Genomic DNA, 20,370 nt, shown 5'->3' with positions numbered 1-20,370 from the left:
CCCCTAACAGGGTGTGGTCCACCCTTCTGTTGATGCAGAAAGAGCCACAGCTTTTGCAGTAGAAGGGCCACAACAGTGACAGACGTGTTGTTTTGGGTTAGAAATGACGGTTATGGCTGTAAACGTCCACTTACTTGAAGTCACGTATGAAGGCAGATCAGTATTTGTGCCCCTCAGCTTTTTCGTTTCAAACTCTCTGCTGAGCCAGCAGTTTTTATTTCACGTGAAGCACTTTGAACTGCTTTTGTTATAGTAAAATAATATCCTCTCCACCCGAGTGATTACGTTAATATCTGGGGAACCGTTGATACAAAGCTACACCTCTTTGCAGATGACACCTCTTTGTTGATACAAATTGTATCCGATACACTTATAGAACAAGAGAGTTGTTCATATGAAAATATATGAGCAGAAGCAAAAATATTTCAAGTTGAATATTGTATCTGTTTCAAGCTGTCACATTTGGGACTTTGCCTTTATTTATATAAAGGTTATTAAAAATGCCTCTAAGTGCAGACGTCTTAAATGCACTTTTTTAGGAAAACACCTGATTATTCTTAGTCATATTGCTTAACTGTACGTATGGTATTGTTGAATTAAAGAGGGGAAAAAAAAACCTCAAAACTATCCAGGGGAGATGTTGACTGAGCTCAAACCTGAGAATAAAAGCACCGTTTCAAAATATGTGTAGTTAAATACGGTTTTTAAAAAATGCTGGCGAGTTCTCAGTATTCACAATTAGTGCTTGTTAGCATCTGACAGCTAACATTTCCTCTTTGGTGCTGTACTATAAAAAGATTCACTTTCAAAGACGTCCCATCTCAGGGCTAAAAGTCTGTTACCAACCGACACTCTGTGGTGTTGAGCCGTGACTGACAGCTTATTTTATCAGTCAGGTGTTGCTATGCTACCAGCCTAGCTAGCACTGTGTGCTAGTGCTTGCTACAGGGTTTGTATACTTGAAATAAGCCTAAAGGTATTGACATTCCTGTAGCTTTTCATGACAAAGGGTGAAGTAATACAATATTGTTGTATTATAATAACAAGTATTTCTAAAACTGTTCTATATTTTTGTTTGTTTGTTTGTTGTCTACTGGGAGAGATTGTAGTCCATATCAAAACAAACAAGGAACCCATGGGACATCATGTTAGCTGTTCTGTTGCGTTGCTACTTCCTGTTTCTGATCACCGGAAAAGTCCAAACTCAATATGAGCAAAGCAAATTATTTATTTCTATACTTTTGCAAAAACAAACAAGGGAAACGCTACAAACATTATAATTAGCTTTAGTTCGATCTGGTGACTTCCTGGCTACGCACTTCTTACCTGAGACTGGAAGGTCTGGTGAGTTTGATTTGTGTGTTCTAAACCTGCACAAATCAAAGACAACAAGGGACACCTGTAGCCAGCCTCGTTAGCCTCTTAACGACAGGGTCAAATACTGAAATACTGTAGCTCAGAATAGACAAACCCCTCACGGGTGCTGCAGGGGTGAGACGCAGGTTTTGACGGTTCAGTTGGTATCATTCCGCAGGTACACTGCTAAAAGTTGCTTAAGCTCACACACTGGATCTTTAATTCTGAACTGTTTGCATCTGTTGTCTCGCTGTTATTTTGTTCTCTCAGTTTCTCAGTATTTAGTCTGAGGCCAGTTTTAGGAAGTGCCTGGGAAACAAATGTCCTTTTACAGTATTATATTAACCAGCTTTAATGCAGCTTGATTTATGCCATAGAGATCAATAAACGAATACTTGAACTAAGGAAACAGTTGTTTGATCCTTCCTCGTGTGTGATTGTGTCGGTGTCTGTGAGGTTCCACAGGGATTCTATTAAAAAAATGACTGTCAGCATGTGAAACCAAGAGCAGATCCAAAATTATTCAGCCTTTTTATTGGATTTCATAACAAAAACTGCAACATCCGATCTTAGTCAGGACCCACTGTTGGAAATATAAATTCTGTCTTTATTATGGGCCAAAATATATATATCTGAACAACTGTATTGAATTACGAATGTCAGCACAGTAAGATTGTAATATTGTCAAATTTAGTTTGCATATCGGCTTGTTGACAACGCCCAAAGAGGCAGTCGTAAAGCTAAGTTAGCAACATCAACAAACAGATCGACGACGGCGACAGCGCTGAAAAATATTAGAAGATTGGAAGGAAATAAGACAAATAAGGCGTTTTCTATTTTCAAAAACAAATTGTTCAAATTCTCCAACTGAGGACGAAGGAAGTAAAAGTAAGATACAGACATTAAAGCTTTAGCAACAAACGTGCTGGCAACATCAACAAGCTACAAATTGCCAATTTAATTTGCTGCGTTAAAAACACGGCCCCAAACTAAATGTGTCCAGTTCCCCATCAGTTCAGTTATCTTCTACGCAAGCTTTCAAACTGTCCATCAAATAAAAAGGAAAAGTCCATCTCTGAAAGGATCTGCTGCTGCTTGCTAATGAAGATGTGTGCTTTGTTGGTGGGGGGTGGGGGGGCTCTACAAAAAAAAAAGCAAGTAGCGGTGTGGTTGGCCGAACTCTGCTAGGCTTTGGCGAGGCTGAAGCTACAAAGCCCATTAGCCGTTCTCTCTCCTGGATTGAAAAATCAAGCAGGAGCGCCTGGAGTGGCAGCGGTTTCTGGGCCTTGCAAAGATAGTGAGGCGTTGCCATGGCAATAACACTAACTGTCTCTCATCGTCACGTCCGCCGTTCCTCCCTGCTTTACATGGACTCGAACTCGTCGATGCGCTGCTTGGTGTTGCCCTGGCGGATCTGACGCAAGGTTTTGTACTTGTCTCTTCCCGCCTTGACGTTCTCGGCGTGCAGCTTGTCGTTCGGCGTGTTCTTGCTATCGTCGCGAGCTTCTGCCAACTCTGAGGTCAGAGCCTGAAGAGAGGGCAGAGAACGAGAAGGTGAGGCCACTTCATCGTGGACCCCGCGATTACTGAAGGTAACGAGGCCGTGGTTTGTGTTTCTCTACCTGCAGCTGTTTCTTGACCCGTTCGTTCTTTTGAGCTTCGGTGATGCGTTCTTCTTCGCTACGGTGGCTGGTGACGCCCTCGCTGAGGAGCTCGGCGCTCGCCTCGGCGCTGGTCTCGTCCTGCTCGTCGTGCTCCGGGGCCGGCGGGGCCGTTACGGCCGTCTTCAGCTCCTCCCTGGTCTTCTCCAGGTCGTCTTGTGCCACCAGAGCCTGAAATGAAGAACCTTTACTGACAGCTCATGATGTTCTGCTTGTTGCTGATGTAAACAACATTAGATCCAACAAAAGTTCTCTCAGTTTGTCTATAGATATATTTCTGGCTTAAAAAAATAACATACTCTGTAAATTTACGCTCCCTTTAGGAAAAATAGGCGGTTTACGGTAAACAGCGCCCTCTGGTGGTGAACACGAGTAGCAAAACAATTTAAATCTACATATTTTTCCGGATTAAAGGCTAAATATTGAAGAATGGAGAACCTACACGTCAGTCATGCAAGAAAGCAGATACAACTGGGGGTTACATTACTTTGTGTTGCCACTCAGTTGCTTCTTCTTCTTTTTTCCTCTTGGCCTCCTCTAACAAAGCAATTTTGGCAGTAAACTCTGCTAACTCAGCAGCCTGTTGAGTAATAAGAAAACAAGCTCTCTCAAAAGTGATTCACGGCAGGTTGCAGCATTCCCAACGTGTTCATTATTCACGAAGACGTCAAACAGAAACACACTGGAAAACATTCGTTTCAAAGTAGCTATAACGTATTGGGAGTGTGGTTGGTGTGTGTGTAGCTACCAGCTGTTCCTGGGTCTTCATCTGATCAGCCGCCTGCTGCACCAGGGCTGTTTTGGCCTCCTCCGCCGCCTGCTTCTCTTTCTCCAGCCGCTCGGCCTCCTCCTTCGCCCGCTTCCTCTCCTGCTCCAGCTCCAGGGCCTTGCGGGTCTGCTGCTCCAGTTCTGGGGCACAGGCTCAGACATGAGGACCCGGAGCTGCGCTGCTCGGCGGGACGTTGCGCTCGTACCTTTCTGGGCTCTCTGCGTCTGCTCTTCGATCTGCCTCAGCCTCTCGATCAGCTCGTCCTTCTCTCGCTCTATCCGCTCCTTCTCCTTCTCGGCGTGCTCACGCTTCTTCTTCTCGTTCTCCAGCTGCGCTCTGGAGGAACAGAAGCGAACGCTCAGCTATTTCTTGCCTCTCCTGATTATACAAGCCACCGCTGGGTCGCTTTAAATACCGCGTGGTATATTCTTTTTATCTTAATTTAAAGCTTTTATGCCTATATTTAATTGTTAGGAATGATTCAGAGGCTAGCAGTAATGATCTTGCACCTCTCCATCTGTTTTTGGTGCTTCTCCTCTCTGGCCTGAGCCTTCATCTGCTGCACTTCAATGGTGTCGGGCTTCCTCCTCCTCATGTACAGCTCGTGGTTTCCCATACAAAGCGCCAGGATGCGCTTGTTGATCCGCAACCGTGGCGCGTAGAACACAAAGTCCTACGTGGTGAAAAACATGGTGAATATATGTGGGGTGGTTTAAAAGCGTGATCCGCCGAGCGGCGGTCCAACACCTACTGGAGCTTTCTTGTCGATGGGCTTGATGACAAACTTTTTGTCATTGAAGGAAATGTTTCTGATTTCGCTCCAGGGGAAGCCGATCTTTGGTGACAGCCTGCGGTGACAATCCGAACAAAGGTCAGTTGACAGTTTATTTATTACTTTGATTCGTTTTTAACTATTTGTTTCTTTAGCGGTTCTCCTCGGCACCGACAGATGGCGCTGTGGTCTAATTGATGGTTTATGGAGTCACTGAAGAAGCTGATTTGAATACCAGCTCTACGGGAAAGGTCAAAACCTTCATGTGACAAGCTTTTTGACTTAAGAGAACCAAATGAAATATGTTATCACTTTAACTTTTGAGTGATCTGCTTTCAATTCAAATGAAAATGTATTTGCACAGCTGTCGGTGACGCCACAACAGCAGGAAATCTCCCCAAAATAACCGGGACTGGGACTTTTTTTAGTGATTACTGTAGCCTCTCTTTATTCCTCTTTTTTTCTGCTCAGTGCTGTTCCCATGACTGTTCAGATGAATCTAAGTTACCCTTCCCTCTCTGTCAGCTCTAGTCCGCATGTTCAAAGGTAAACTTGCATTTCTATGGAAACGGAGCTGCAAATAGGGCGGATTTGGTTTCGGTACTGCTGCTTGCTCTGACGCCATCAGAGTGTGAGCTTTGTATTCGGCCTGTGACGGCAGCAATTTATTATTTGTCCTTATCCATTGGATGACTGAGGTGCTTTTAATGTATTCAGGGATGATAGTGTTGCCATGGTTACTTGTCTTCATGTTCGTAGATGTTGAGTCCAAGGGCGTCGACCCCGAGCCACAGTTCTGTGCCCTTCTTGTTTTTAATTTCAAAGTAGTTGACGCCGTACATCTCCAGGTCCTGAGCTATCTTCAGGTATTCCATCATTGCATCCTCCCTACACACACACACACACACACACACACAGTCAGGATTTCCAAATTTTCAAAAATTTCAAGCATCTACTGCTTTATCTCTCTTGCAAACGCACACTTGTATTGCTATCATTGTGAGGACCTTTACATTCCCCGGGCATTTTTCCACCTCCCCCTCAACTAAACGATAACCCCAAACTAAACCCAATTCTGACCTTAAAAGAACATATATCTTGACCATTAATCGAACCTTTGAAGTTGTGAGGACCAGCCAAAAACAGAACGTGAACAAGAACGCACACGTACACACACCTGAGCATGCTTCTGTGCTCCTCGTGCCAGGTCTGTATTCTGTCCTCCCACTGCTCCTTTGTTAGTTTGTGTTGCTCCAGGACTCTAAGGGACGCATAACAAGAGCAAAATCACGAGCAAAATCATTAAAAACCATAAAACTGGATTGGATTGGTTAAAAATGACAAATTCTCACTATTCTAAAGAGCTGAGGCTGCATGAAGGTAGGCAGAGGTGTCTGTCAGTTCCGTGCAGGAAAAATTGGAATCGCAGTACAGGTCCCTAGCATGGTGTGATATACTATAAAAGTGTACATTCCTTCAGCTCTTTATACTTCCTGCCTTCTTCACCGGGTTTTATATGAACACTTTCTCTTGAATTAGTTACAAAATCCCCAAACGCAGGTTCAGACCAGTCAGCGCATCTCTCTACATGTTGCGTAATCGTTCGTGATGTCACGGTGGCATCGTCTGAGTCACATGATGTATGTGTGTGTGTGTGTGGGGGGGGGGGGGGGGTGTACCTTTGTGGGAGCAGGCGATCAGAGGCCAGGTATCCGGGCTTGTGGAGGTCTTTGTTGTAATCTCCGTATTTGGCCTGAACAGCGTAGGAGGCCAGTAGAACAGCTGTCTCTGGAGGACAGTAGTTCTCATCGTTCAGGATGGCCTCTTTAACCTGCACACACACACACACACACACACACACACACACACACACACACACACACACACACAGGGTCCCAATCACATTATAAATGCAAGTGAAAGACTGGTATCAGATGTTTAAAATGCAGTCACCTACAGTAAAACTGTACCTGCAGGAAGAAGAGTTTCTGTGTGATCTCCTGGATGAGTTCCTCTGAAACATCCTCTGGGAAGAACTTTGCCCTGAACTTAAACTGCAGGGGATTCTCCTTCTTCACGTCCTGCTGGGTCACCTGGAGAGAAAAAACCCCCAAAGAACACTCAAACTACTGTGTCTTGAATAAAGTTTGTTTTCTTCTCAAAGTCGGGGAAGAGATTGTGACACTAAAATACACAAGAAGGGATCTGAACAACTTTTTGGGGTCTCACCTTCTTGTTGAGTTTGAGCCATGTGCTGTAGCCTTTGCTGTCGGTGTACTGCAGACCAAAGAACCAGACCTCCCTCAGTCCCACCGTCTTCACCACCTGAAACCACATAGAGAAGCTCTGAGCAGTCGTTTTAAATCAAAAGCTCGACATTTCAGCCAAACTGACAGCAAAGTTTTGAACAAAAGTTGCGGAATTAAAGTTCTCGTCCTTCCAAAATGAGCGGAAACTACAGTGAGCTGCTGTATAAAGTTTGATCCTTCTGAACTGGGAGTTTATTCTATTTGAATGTAATCTACAAATAAAAACACACCAACACAGACTCACACGGTTTGTCACTGGGAGACAGATAGAGAGCCGGGGGCCCCCCGGGGGGAGGTGGCTGCTTTCTCAGACTCTAATGTGATTTACACAGTCAATACAGCAACACTCACTCTCGTGTAATTAACTACCCCTCAGCCCCAGACGTGGTGAAGCTGCTCACATAAACACGTTAAATACCCGTGTCCCTCAAATGAGCTCGGACATGCATAAATGCAAATACTGCAGGCAAAACCAGCGACGTGATGCAAACTGCTGCAAGTGTAACGCAGGAATAAATCACATTTACATGAGGACAAGCACGCGGGGGCCCCCGGCGACGCCGGAGATCCGGCGCGCTGCGGCGGCTCCGCGGGCGTGGCGAGATTTAAAAGCAAATCCTAGAAATGTGATTAAATAATACAGAAATATCAGGATGGGACGAAACATGAAAGTGACAGAAAAGCCCGGCTCGGCAGGAGGTTTGGAGCGTCCGCGGTCTGAGGCTTACAGGCTGGTGTCTGGCTTCATTTGATTATTGTGTGTGTGTGTGTGTGTGTGTGTGTGTGTGTGTGTGTGTGTGTTTGACCAGGCTCAAGGCCCAGGTCTGGCCTCTCCATCAAGCACAAGTTTCCACCAGACACATGGTCTCTGAGATAGTGGAACAGTTGATCACGGTGGAACTGCGGCTCTCCTGAGGAGTCTGGGGTCAAAAGGTCAAGGAGAAGATGATGCAAGAGGACCCGACGCACAAGCGTCCGAGCGCCACCATCGTCAAACCCAGGGGCAGCTGCAAACCTATAAACTTCCGCGACTTTCCCACTGAAGAAGCTTTGAACGGTCCAAATCTTGCTGAAGACGATGGGAAAAAATCCCCCACAAATTGAAATTTTCTGTCTTTTTCTGTCTTTTTCTGTCTTTTTCTGTCTTTTTCTGTCTCAGAGCTCCTCGTGGCTGGAAAGTTCTCCGCTCTGAGCGGGGACTCTTGGGGAGAAACACACGTTCATACCAGCACGATGCTAATTTGATCAAAGTTCCTTCAAACCAACCTTTCATTTCATCTTTGGACAATCCTGAATGTTGCCCTTTGACCTCCCCGACACACTAACGACCCACAGGCCCGGCCGACACTCATACACTCATGCTGTCCTCACAGTTTAAACAAAGGACGGTGTGTCTGTCGTCCCCATACGGAACCAGGCCGGACCCGAACCCAGCCAAGCACCCACTGGCACTGGCACTCCCTCTGCTCTGCTTCTCATTAGTAATGGATAACAAACGGTGATTCTTCCAGAGTTCCCTGGAAATAAATGAATAAGCACAAATGTTGCTCTTACCTGGTCAAACAGCTGTTTTCCTGTCGTGTTGGGCTGGATGGCGAACTCCAGCTCTGCGTCCATGGTGGTGACGCGCACATTGATCTGCAGGGAGGGACAACGAGGGGTGAGAACTGGCCTCCTCGTGTTGATACGCGTAATAACCATATCATACCATACCATATAGCACATAGATACCATAAAATAAATCCTCAAGTAGAGAGGATGAATAATCTGTACTAACTCGCATAGATCAAGAAAAAGAGAAAAGAAATGAGAGCGAGACAGACAGACAGACAGACAGACAGACAGACAGACAGACAGACAGACAGACACACACACACACACACACACACACACACACACACACACACACACACACACACAGACAGACAGACAGACAGGGCGAGAGTACAAAATAGATGAACAATGGTCAAGAGGATGCTCATAACTGGTCTTTTGTGTGAAACAGCTACATCAGTGTGTGTGCGTGTGTGCGTGCGTGTGTAAGTGCGTGTGTGTGTGTGTGTGTGTGTGACAAAAAGAGGAAAGTGGGGACGAGACAAAGCCTGAGGTGACCAAAGTGCATCAATCACCAGAAAGCAGCAGTCAAAAAAAGACAATTTCAAGTGACCTGAAAAATTCGACACAAAAACACCACTTACACACACACACACACACACACACACACACACACACACACACACACTTTAGGACTTCTGCCATTGTGGGGACTTCCACAGACAGAAAATAACCTGGGCATTACTCTAAATTTAACCAGATTATAACCAAGTCTTGACCCTCACACAGACCTTTAAGGTTGCCCTGTCTTCCTAAAAATATCCCCACTTTGCTACTGAAATGTGCTGTGTTGCCATAGAAAGGAAATCTTTAGTCTTCTTATCCATATATGGTATAAATATGTTTAATAATAAATCAATCAACTTGATTAGGGTTTAGGGTTAGGGTTTTTGTAATTTTGTAACAGTATTGATTAAGCTACCGATCAAATGGACAATAAGATAGAAGCTCATACCCAGCAGAAATCCAGTGTGTGTGTGTGTGTGTGTGTGTGTGTGTGTGTGTGTGTGTGTGTGTGTGCAGTCACGCCATTGTCAGACCGGTGTGTGTGTTTATTGGGAATGCAACCATATGCTGCCTCTGCACAGAATATTAGAACGCCGCATTTCTTCTCATTGCAAACGTATTGTTGCGCGTCAAGTCCTGGCTGATAACGTCTCCACGGCAACACCCTTCTGCTTGACTATAATTGAGCTTCTCTCCTGTGGCTGCTGCAAGGCATTCAGAGGAGGGATTTAACTCCTGCCAGGATCGCCTTGGCACGATTGACCCCTCCTGAGCCGAGAAACAAGCCGGACCGGTCGAAGAGGCAGACGAGAAGAACGTGTGAATATCGGTTCTCCGACGCAGAAGTGAGAGATGCAGTGAGAAAGCGGAATGTCTTCCAGATGATAGCAGCAACACGATGGCAGATAACAGTCGCGCGACCGCTGAGAAAATCCCCTCAGTGTTCACATGTTTCACACATGCAAGATAAGGAAAGAGGGACCGTGCCGTCACATGACTTCACACTGGTGTGTTTCTATGAACCGCTGAGTTCTGGTCCAGTCAGTCAATCCTGGCAAATCCAGGTTAAATCGTGCATCTACGGTAATAAACCAGGACACACGTCCAATTATAGAAAGGCATTATTCCCTCGGAAGCTGAGTCCGGGCTGCTTACTGCGTCTTGCGAGCCGTGAAATATTAAACAAACGTAATCTTTTTTTAATGAATCCTCCCGCAGCCGTTTGAATGGAACCGAAACGGAGAAGAGTTGCTCTTAAACACAAGTAAATGAAGGTAACATGTGCACGTGAGAGGAAAGAACTGCTGTCAGTCGGGACATTTTGGCATTAAAAGATGTTCTGAATTAAAATAAGTACTTGCAGTTGGTTTAAGCCACAGATCTGCAAACGTTCCACCACTACTATGCTTAATAACACGTAATAATGTGTCAGATATGATAAACGCAGCGACAACCTCTGATGCCTCCTGTCAAGCTGCAGTTCATTATGTAAAAGTCAACGAGGGCGTCAGGATTGGAGCTGCTGTGTGTGGTTGTTCTGTTGCTTTAGAATTCAGGAGGTTTTGCATGCGTGTGTGTGTGTGTGTGTGTGTGTGTGTGTGTGTGTCAGCTGGCTGTGTTTACCAACATCCTCCCTGTTCCTCACTCCGAGTAGTGACAGCTAAATAGTAGCTTAGCGTGTTGAGGCGGAGGCCACCCACGCCTGCCGCCCACCTGCCGCCTGTGTGTGAGAGCGACGGCGACTCAGACGGCCAAAATTAAAAGCTGATGGCAGCTAAGCTGGTTAACGGAGGCTTTATCGCCGCCCATTCTAGCGTCTGCTCGCCACGGTTCCACTCATCACGCATCACTTCCTCCGTCTCTCTCCACACCTCTGCTGTTTCGCGCGCAAATATTTCCTCTTCAGAAGCCTCTCCGCCGCTCTTCTTTCCCTTCTTAAAACCACTTCCGACTCCGCTTTACTGATTCAGACAGTTTCTTTTTTTTTTTTTGCAAACTCGATCCCGCGGCGTCGTGCACGCGAGAGCTTAAAACAATGTCAGACAGATGTCTGAGCCCGTTCGGCCTGAAGAGGAGGAGGAGTTGGGACACGACCTGATGTGTCAGCAGATATGTCTTGTTTTTCTATCCCACCCCCAGTTTCTGCCTCTTTTGCAGAGCTGTCAACCTGTCACTGTCTGTCTGTTTTCAGTAAAACCCTTTGGCTCGAATGGATTCGGTCCGGCCTGGCCTGGCCTGACCTGGTCTGGGATGGGCTGGCCTGGCCTGGCCTGGCCTGGCCTGACCTGGTCTGGGATGGGCTGGGCTGGCCTGGCCTGGGCTGGGATGGGCTGGGCTGGGCTGGAATGGCCTGGGCTGGGCTGGGATGGGCTGGCCTGGCCTGGGATGGCCCGGCCTGGCCTGGCCGGGCCTGGGCTGGGATGGGCTGGCCTGGTCCGGGATGGGCTGGGCTGGCCTGGGCTGGGCTGGGCTGGGCTGGGCTGGGCTGGGCTGGAATGGCCTGGGCTGGGCTGGGATGGACTGGCCTGGCCTGGCCTGGCCTGGCCTGGCCTGGCCTGGCCTGGGCTGCCTCCAGACTTCAGTATGTTTGCTGAGCACCAGTTTAAACGTTAATGTTGTTGCTTCAACATTCCATTAAAGCTGTATTTAGTGCTCAGTGGGGGGGTGGGGGGGGGGGTGAACTTCACACTCTCCCTCTAATTAGATTTAGTGACTTGAATAATTCCCATTATATAAATGAAAACAGTCCTTTTAAATATTCAAAAGCCCCCGAATTACCTCCTAAGACAACATCACCAGGAGGGGCAACATGTGCAAAACGCAGAGATGAATCAATAATGCACGATGTCCCATCGCGTATCACACCCTGGAGCACGCACACACACACACACACACACACACACACACACACACACACACACAAACACTGGGTAAACACACACGCTTAATAAAACATCTGAAGACAACATGGTGCGGGTGGAGGGATTTCATGTTTTCTGTGTTGTCTATGTTGCTCCTCATTAGAACGGCCACATTAGCTGTAATCCGTCAGTTTTATCTGGACAAACAAGCTGGTGCTGTTGGTTAAAAAGGGCCCGACGTCTTGAGGGTTTAACGCTGTAACTTTTCTGGATCCCTTTCAACATGGCGCTGGTCTGAATTTAATGTAATCGGACTCTCGGGGAGCCCAACTGTCAGGTGAGCGCAGAGCTCGTGTGGCAAAAGTCACATATGAACAAAGTCGTTAGTGTCGTACGTGTAAAATTCTCTGACAGCTGACCGACTGCTGCCACATTAACGGGAGAGTTTAGTCAAAACTAAGACGTTCTGGCCTTAATCTGCCGTCATCGATGCACCTTCACAGACCCCGACAGCGGAGCCTGAAGACCGCCTCCCATCGCTACCTTAGCTGTGATTGAGTCACCAGAGATGCCTCAAATTAGGTTGTGATCATGAGGATTTATGTGAATTTTAATCAAAGCGGGTAAGAAGGCTGCCATGAACACCGAGTTCAGGCAGTAGTTCAGACGCACAGTAGCTCCGGTTCACCCTCTGACCCTGGTTACCCTGCTGACACGGGCAGCGTGCACATCTCCAGAGGTGAACTGCAGCCTGGAGGAGGTTTATTTACCTACAAATTCATGTTAATGGCGTGCCCAAGGCTCTGGTGGGGGGTTTACAGGCCCCACATGCAGAACCAATCTGTTCCCTGTCAATCTGATTTCTCTCTGTTCCCTATTTTATTTGCCTTCTGTTGTATTATATTAGCTAAAGAGGCCAGTGAGGTGATTAAAAGCATGTCCGGGGGGGGGGGGCTCAGCTTTAGCTTTTAATCCGATGTGACATTTAAGTGTTGTTAAGGCCGAAACAGCTACTGAACGCACAGCTGAGACGGTGAAAGGGATGATGCCTTTACTGTCCCACTGCCAGGCCTGACGCCGAAGCTCATCCCGCCGGGGTAACCGGAGTGGAAGTTCCCCTCGAGGGCGGCTCGGGTGTCATTTTTTCTGGAGTGGATTTGAACAAAGTGCCCGTCACTCAGCCCTCGCTCCCAAATCCGCTTTCATCCCTTTGTCTCTGTTTATCCCGCAGCCTCCTCCCTAAACTGGGTTTCACTCCTGAGGCTCAGGAGCGACGCATCTTCCTTTCCAGACGTTTCCCTCTGATTTATTCCAGCCGGCGCGTAAAAGTTAAAGAATCTAATTTACTTATGTTTTAGAAACACGACCCCACTCACTCCAGCTCCTCTGATTCTGATGGTCTCCCATTCATCCCACCGTCCTCTCTTAGTTTGCACCTCTCTCAGAACCTCTCTCAGCCTCATCCTCTCCCTGCTTTTCCATCACATGGCCCTGGTCTTTTTCCAGGAATTAGGTCTGGTCTAATTCCCCATTACTGAGATTGATGACCCGAGGCTCAGTGCAATCGCTGGCAGCCTGTAGATAATGGTGTGAGCAGCCGGGGAGAGCAGGCAACACCTGCGGTTCATCGGCCTCCAGCGATTTATTATTCATTTGCTGCGAACATTTCTGATTTAAAGAGAAGAATTTAGAAAATTGGCTTTAAAAAAAAAAGAAAGAAAAAAAAGAATCAAACTTTCATTGCAGACTTGCCACTGAATAGATCGCAGCAGTTCCTGGAAATAAGGCAACGGCAATAAAGTAAATAGCTTCAGGTCGACCCGACTAATCCTGTTATTAAAGCCGCGGCGCGAACACAGTCTATGTGTTTATGTCAGAGGGACATGAAAGCCCCCACTGTCCTCGGTCCAAAAATAGAGCCGAGAAAGCCCTCTTTGTGTCCGCCCGCTTTGACAGGACGCTTCCACAAAATGACCCTCTGTGTGTGTGTATGTGTGTGTGTGAGAGTGAGAGAGAGAGAAACAGAGAGAGCTTCCTGTAAGAATATTCAACAATACCTTATTGCTATTATTTCCGTATCAGAGCCTGAAACTAGAGCCGCACGCATAGTTAACCTCTCTTCTCGGCCAGAAACTTGACCCTCCTTCAACAAAGAGCACAGCACCACTTTCGGCCAAGGGTGCAGGTTCACACACACACACACACAGAGTCAGGACACGACCCTGATGTTTGGGGAGATCGTTTCTAATACTTCCAACACCACCAGCAACTTTGCCAAAGACGTTGCTTTGTTAGAATCCAGGAAAAGACAAAGGAAAAGGTCGTCTGTAGGATTAACAATGAGCCACAGATGCTGCACAGACAGACAACAGCAGTTCTGCCAAATTGTTCTGAAGCGTCCAGCACATGAGATTTTAATCCTTTAGGATTAAGGAGAAGCTGAGGTGCTCACCGGTTTGGGCATCTTGCTCCTCTCCCCGCCGGTCCCCTGTTGCTGAGGAAACAGAAAGAAATCGTCGTCCGTCTTCGTGCTCCTCTCCGGGGCACCAGAGCCTGAGAGCAGACAACAAATGCACCATTTTCAACAAAAACCTTCATTTTCAGCCTCGTTTTCAAACCCCATACACTTGAATAAATTGGTGTGTCATTACGACCAGAGGAACTTCTACACACTTAGAGGAAGGTTTTTGTGTGTGTTTGTCCACCTACCATTTCTAAAATGCCAGATAAAACAGATATTAGAAGCTCTGGCAGCTCTTTAGTTCTGCTAATCAGTTCCTCAGTGTTGAATATTGTGTTTGTTAGTCGGCTTCTGCACGTTTCCTATTGTTGGTGCGAGTGCGACCAGCTAAACTGCCCCCGGGGGAGATTTAGTTCCTGGCAGCGTTTCCCAGGTGGGTAGCTCCTGTAACTGTGTTCCTGTAACTCTTGCCTACAGTGCTGGTTGTTATGGGTGACATAACAGCAAAAAAGTTAAATAGGTTTGTTCCCTTCTTTATTAAAATTAGCAAAACAATCCCCATGAAGTTAGCGGGGTTTGGAACTGTTTTTGCATCTAGGCAACCAGCCTGGGAAAGTGAAAAAAGAGACGAACGTTGGAGGTAGCTGCTAACAGGAAGAGGTCTAAAAATAGAAAAGCAGAAATGATTTGTGAGATTTTCATTTCTACCGTTTGCTCCAGACTAGAGAACTTTTCAAAACTATGTGGAGCCTCACTCTGCAGCCAGTGACGTCACCTAGAAAATGGAGGCTAGTGTGAAAAAGCTAATTCAGAAGAATCTGAAATGGAGGGAGGAGTTGGTGGCTTCCCCAAAGGTGCCAGATCCTTGTGAGGGGACGGAAATAGACTTCTCAAATGTCAGAGCACAGGGACCGGGAATTCATTTCAAACTTTACCCTTCAGGTCTTCAAGTGCAAAATTTAAATCCTGAAAGAAATGCAGCTCTACCACTGTGTGACGCTGCTGTGGCTGGTTTCCAGTGAGACGTTTTAGGAACTCGCCCGGCTTTAGAGGAACCTGTTCACCTCAAAGTTCATCTGGTATCTTTAAATGGCGGCAAAATGTGTTTAAATTGAGTAACGGACGCTATCATAGATGAGGAGCTGCCACTAATGGACTGAGAGAGAAGCTCTGCAGACCAAACGCTTCCATTGATCTGGTTGTTGCTGGGGAGGCTCCTCCTGGTCTACAAAGAACTGGGAACCTAAGGATGCCACAGCGATGGTGTTGTAATAACACCTTAAACATCTGCTTTCATTTCAATTCCCCATAAAATGTTCTACTCGTTTCCATTTTCTACGTATTTCAGAGTGAGATTTAAATATTGAAATGTGTTGATGATTTCTGCTGCAAACTGCCAACTTTATAATCCCCATTAGAGATTGTACTAATCAGACATGGCCCCGCTTCAGGAAATTCCCTTTGATGTGCCACATAAGGGAGAGTTTCGTCCTTTAAAATCCCGTCGGAAACAAATCCTTTATAGGCAGCGTTCGCAATCCTGGTTGGCAGAGAACAGGCGGAGAACTGGAAACCAGAACAAAGGGGAGGAATCCAAACAGAAGAAACACGGTTTCAATGCAAAGTGCCATCACTGATCTTTCATAAAGGAAACGTAATAGTCAATAATTCAATTCATCGGATGCTGAACACGTGTCCAGTAAACGTCAGAAAACGTCTCCGCCTGAAGCTCGGCGGCATCATGGCGGAGCAGAACAGAACAAGACCTGTGAAAAGATTTGAATATCTTTGACAGACAACTTGATACAGCAGCAGCGGCCGCGTATAAAAATAAAACACCACACAGACGTGGACGCGTCATCAGAACACTGAGGTGAAAAACACTATGATTTAAAGAAGCTGGAATCAATAACGACACACATGTGTTTTCAGGCGAGTTTATCAGCTGAGTCACCCTGCTGATGTTCTCCCTGATCTGAAGGGAGAGTGAGGACAAACGTGTCTGAAAGGGCGAAGACTGAGCGGAGGAATAGTTTAGGATTCAGAGCTGGTGGTGACCCACATACCTGCAGCCAGGAGATGCCGAAGACCCTGAAGATTAAAGTAACCGCAGCTCTGACGGCAACTAAAAGATTCTGGCGTTCTGGAGCTCCTGGTTCTGGATTTTTGCATTTCTACTTTGTTTTCATTCTGCAGATGGATCAGGTTGGTTCACCAAGGTGAAAGTGACTACTGTTCCAAATGCACACGCACACACACGCACACACACACACACACACACACACACACACGCACCCTGAGCTTTACAGTGTGCGTGCCCTGCAGCATAAATCTGCTGTTTCTCGTAAACCTGGATGCGTGTGCCTTCAGGGCCTGCTTGTGTGTGTCTGTCACTCCCAAATGGATGCAGCTTCCAGGTCTCCATTCATGCAGAAACAACCTCTTCTCTGTGCACGTCTCACTCTTTCATCCTCGTCGTTGGCTGTGTTGCACAGCAGGAGAAAAAAATAACAAACCCCAACCCCCCAAAAAAATCAAATTTTAAAATTTGCGATGGAAATTTCTCAATTCCTGCAGGTTTTTCAGGATTTTCCACATAGATTTCACCTTTTTTCCACAGTCAGTGGCGACGAGCTTCCAGTCATCAGACCGACTGACTCTTTTATCGTGTTAAACCAAAGCTGGTGGGAAGAAAATAACTGTGTTCAGTCTGCGTCTTCACACCTTCTTATCAGCAGCAGCTTTCCGCTGCAAAAGGCTCGTAGTTATTACACAGCAGAGACTCTGACACCTGTCACGGCTACGCAACGCAAGAGAACGCAAAAGGTCCCCTAAGCTGTAAGTAAAGTCGCACGATGGATTCAAGACTGACACGATGGATGTGGAAATATATGAAAATGGTGCTTTTTTCAGTCTTCTTCACGAAGGTAAATACACATGTGGTACAAAACCGACAAAATGTGAGAAACCAGCCCCGAACAGCAGCACCGCCACACCTACCAACTGTTGCAGCAACAGGAAATAGTAACAACTCTCTGACAACAAGGCTGTTTGTTCAACAGTGTCAGGAGGGAACGTCAGAGAGCACAAATGGCTGGTTCAGGGTGTCGATGCTGAACCCACACACACAGAGTGTCACTTTTAATTCCATGTTGTTAAAGCTGGGGGGGCTTTGGGCGGTAAGGAGGGGCTTCTTAACTCAAATGTTGGATTCGAGGACAGAAAAATGGCAAAAATCAAAGGTTTCTGTGATAAAAAGAGGAGGAAGAAGAAGAAAATATGGAGCAACATTGTGAGCAAACCTCCAAGTTAACATCATGACAACGAGGACGATGAGAATCGATGCGTTTGAATCCAGAAATGGTGGAAAAGAGACCAGAAACTTCTCATTTTTAGAAGAAACTCATGAGGAATGAATAACTTTTATCGATATGACAGAATTTATTCCTGAGACTAAACAGACAATTAGAGAAAATGGTTGTGATTGCTCAAATCTGAGATGACGGCGTCATCAGTTCCTCTTTGCTGTTCTGAAATCAACACAGAAATGAGTCAAAGGCTGCTGATAATCCATGTAATTCATGTTTCCTCCATTCTTCACTGCTCATCAGGTCTAATTCACTCAGTCAGCGGCCGAGTAAAAAAGGAAAAGGAGGGAAATCAAAGAGATCCATTGATGACGGAGGTGAGACGCTGAAGAATAAGATGAAAAAAAAAGCCAGATCATGCCTGTGAGTTCTGAAACGAGCCATTTTCATTCATTTGGCACAAGTCCATCAAAAGAAAGGTGATTATTAGACATACAATAATGTGATGTGATGTAAACGGGGGAGATATTTCACTATTTACGGGTTTAATCCACACAATTCATTCAGACATATGAAAGTGGATGCAAATACAAAATATCTCAGAATGATGCCACAGTGCAGTAAAGGTGTTTAGTTACATACATGACGAGCACTTCCTGATTCTCTGCAGCCCAAATAATTGTTATTTGACTACATAAGTAAGTTGATCCGCCATAAAGCTGCATAATAAGAGAAAAGAGCCTCCATAATTCAGCCATTACCACCAGTATCGACCAGTATGACATCACATTCTCCTCCCCTGGTCTACAGCCACCGGTGTGTTCAACAGGTTGCAGAAAATAGCTGAGAGAAATCTAAAACCAGCCATCAAAGCTATCTGATGGCATGAAGCGGACCGGCCTCTCTCTCAAATGAGTTGTAATTTGGTCCCTCCGCGAGGGGGCGGGGCCGGGTGCAACAGGAGGATTTGACCGACAGGCGTGAGAGCCAATAGAATCGCTCCATTCCCGACAGCTGACCAATCAGAGGCCCCAGTTCCACGAAGCCGCCGGAGCGTCTGTTTGTGCCAGATGGACCTCCAGCATCATGTGTGGGCGCCCTAATGGCACCGAATACGGGTCTGCGCAAAGGCTCCACCGGCCTGCAATACAGTACTGCGTCATTAGCTGCATAAAAGTCTGTTTCTCACGTCTCTGACAAACAGGAACTAGTATAATTCATTCAACTCCTGCTGCTTCAAACCGGTAACCGGCGCCAGATTAAGCCTCAAAGCCACGCAATCAAAGTTGTCAGTGGTTTTAAAAAAAAAGGAAGAAAAAAGAAACATAATAAACGGAATCTGAGCTGACCGCAGGCTCAGAGCGCCAACGGACACGTCACGAACGTCAACAGAGGGCCGTGAACGCGCTTATCGCCAAATGGTCCGTTAGCTGCTGCTGCTGTTCCAGAAAGAAAAGGCGCGCCGTCAGCAGCAGGAGCCGCTTCAAAAAAGTTGCAAAGCACGCAAGAAACATTGTTTCCGCTCCGAGCTCGACAAAAGAGCCGCTCGCTTACTTGCGGCGGGGGTTAAAAACGCACCCCCGGGACCCGCACGGACCCGGTAACGTCCACGCTCGAGCGGTGAAATAAACAAGGTGGACGAAGCGGGCTGGCGGAGAAAACTGTTGGGAATGCGTGAAAAGCAGCAGATACCCGAGTCGAGCCGACATTACGGTGATTATTTTGCATCTAATTAGCCCGCTTCTGTTGCGTAATAGCTGACACGGCACCGCGGCGCAAAGTGACACCGGTTCACTCACCCGTCCTGAAACGCGCAAGAAGCCGGAATGAAGGTAGAAATAAAGAACCCCCGGCGGCACCACGGTTCTGTCAAATACGAGATAACTTGATGTCACCAACGCGGCGGCTTAGAAACACCGCGATCCGCTCCCGCAGCCAAGAGAAGAAAATAAATCCTCCCTCATCTGAACGGCTTAAATGAGAGCGAACTCACCTCGAACGCCTGGCTGCGCAGAGGATGCGTCCAACTGTCAACCCCCCCCGCCCCCCCCCCCCCCTCCAGCAGGCAGCACTAGTTTTTATATCCACGGCGTGTAAAAATAGCGCCTGGCCGTCCTCTGCGCTGGTGACCGGACGCGCTGCGCGCTGAGACCGCTCGCGGGTGGAGACTCCTCCGCCTGGCTGCTGCCGCCGGAGAAGAGGTGCAGACAGTCAATATGGCTGACCAACTTCACCGTTATGAGGCGTGGTGGTGAACCAAGTCCTGCGGATTCACCGCCAGCACCTCCCCACCGCACCTCCGTCACTGACGCGCCAGCGGGGAAGCCCGAGAGACCGAACCAGAGGAGCCCGAACTTTGTTTTATAGCCCGGAGGCGCTTCCGGCGGCCGCGTGAGCTCGCACTTTATTCGGGCGACGCTGGATGCGCTCGCAGTTACGTAAAGGTTCTGCGCACGTTGGTTCGGTCGTTTGGGTTCAGTCCAAACGAGGCTTCTCAACCCCAAACTTAGACGCGTTGGGGAGGGGGTGGCAAGCAAAAGGAACCCCCGTGTTTGACAACAACAGTAGCCATTTGGCTGTCAGGGCCGCCCACGGGGTGACGGGGTCCTTGTAATGGACCCCCCCCACCCCCCACCCCCAGAGGTCTCATCTCCTTTACTGGCATTAGCTGTAATAGCTGTGACCGTCAGATCGTGGCTGGAGTTACTGTCCAGAATGGAAGATCTGGCTGTTATTTATTGATGTTTGTTGC

At 47.1% G+C, this 20,370-nt stretch overlaps 1 protein-coding gene across 2 annotated transcripts; it reads right to left on the bottom strand.

Annotated features, from left to right (window-relative positions):
• Window positions 1–1,862: 1,862 nt before the first annotated feature.
• Window positions 1,863–20,033, bottom strand: LOC101072012 (radixin). Of its 2 annotated transcripts, none has more exons than XM_003962163.3 (15): window positions 19,612–20,033; window positions 14,302–14,402; window positions 8,422–8,505; window positions 6,788–6,883; window positions 6,529–6,651; window positions 6,238–6,389; window positions 5,736–5,819; window positions 5,300–5,446; window positions 4,538–4,634; window positions 4,296–4,459; window positions 3,992–4,122; window positions 3,766–3,926; window positions 3,505–3,597; window positions 2,979–3,188; window positions 1,863–2,884 (listed from the first exon to the last, which is right to left on the bottom strand). In XM_003962163.3, the coding sequence occupies exons 2-15, from the start codon at window positions 14,311–14,313 to the stop codon at window positions 2,720–2,722; spliced, it is 1,719 nt and encodes a 572-aa protein (XP_003962212.2). In that variant the 5' UTR covers window positions 14,314–14,402; window positions 19,612–20,033; the 3' UTR covers window positions 1,863–2,719. The 2 variants fall into 2 exon arrangements, with proteins under 2 accessions (XP_003962212.2, XP_011611682.2); XM_011613380.2 differs by lacking the exon at window positions 19,612–20,033 and adding an exon at window positions 19,418–19,578.
• Window positions 20,034–20,370: the final 337 nt, after the last annotated feature.

This window comes from Takifugu rubripes, chromosome 1 (assembly GCF_901000725.2).
Source record: "Takifugu rubripes chromosome 1, fTakRub1.2, whole genome shotgun sequence".
Taxonomy (NCBI): domain Eukaryota; kingdom Metazoa; phylum Chordata; class Actinopteri; order Tetraodontiformes; family Tetraodontidae; genus Takifugu; species Takifugu rubripes.
This window is presented reverse-complemented; position numbering and strand designations above follow the sequence as displayed.

Bases quoted from the DNA above. Each gene is read 5' to 3' on its own strand.
- LOC101072012 (XM_003962163.3), bottom strand. The intron at 5,447-5,735 runs GTGTGTGTACGT...GTGTGTGTGTAG, and splicing joins GAGCACAGAAGCATGCTCAG to GGAGGATGCAATGATGGAAT. The intron at 2,885-2,978 runs GTAGAGAAACAC...CCCTCTCTTCAG, and splicing joins GGGTCAAGAAACAGCTGCAG to GCTCTGACCTCAGAGTTGGC.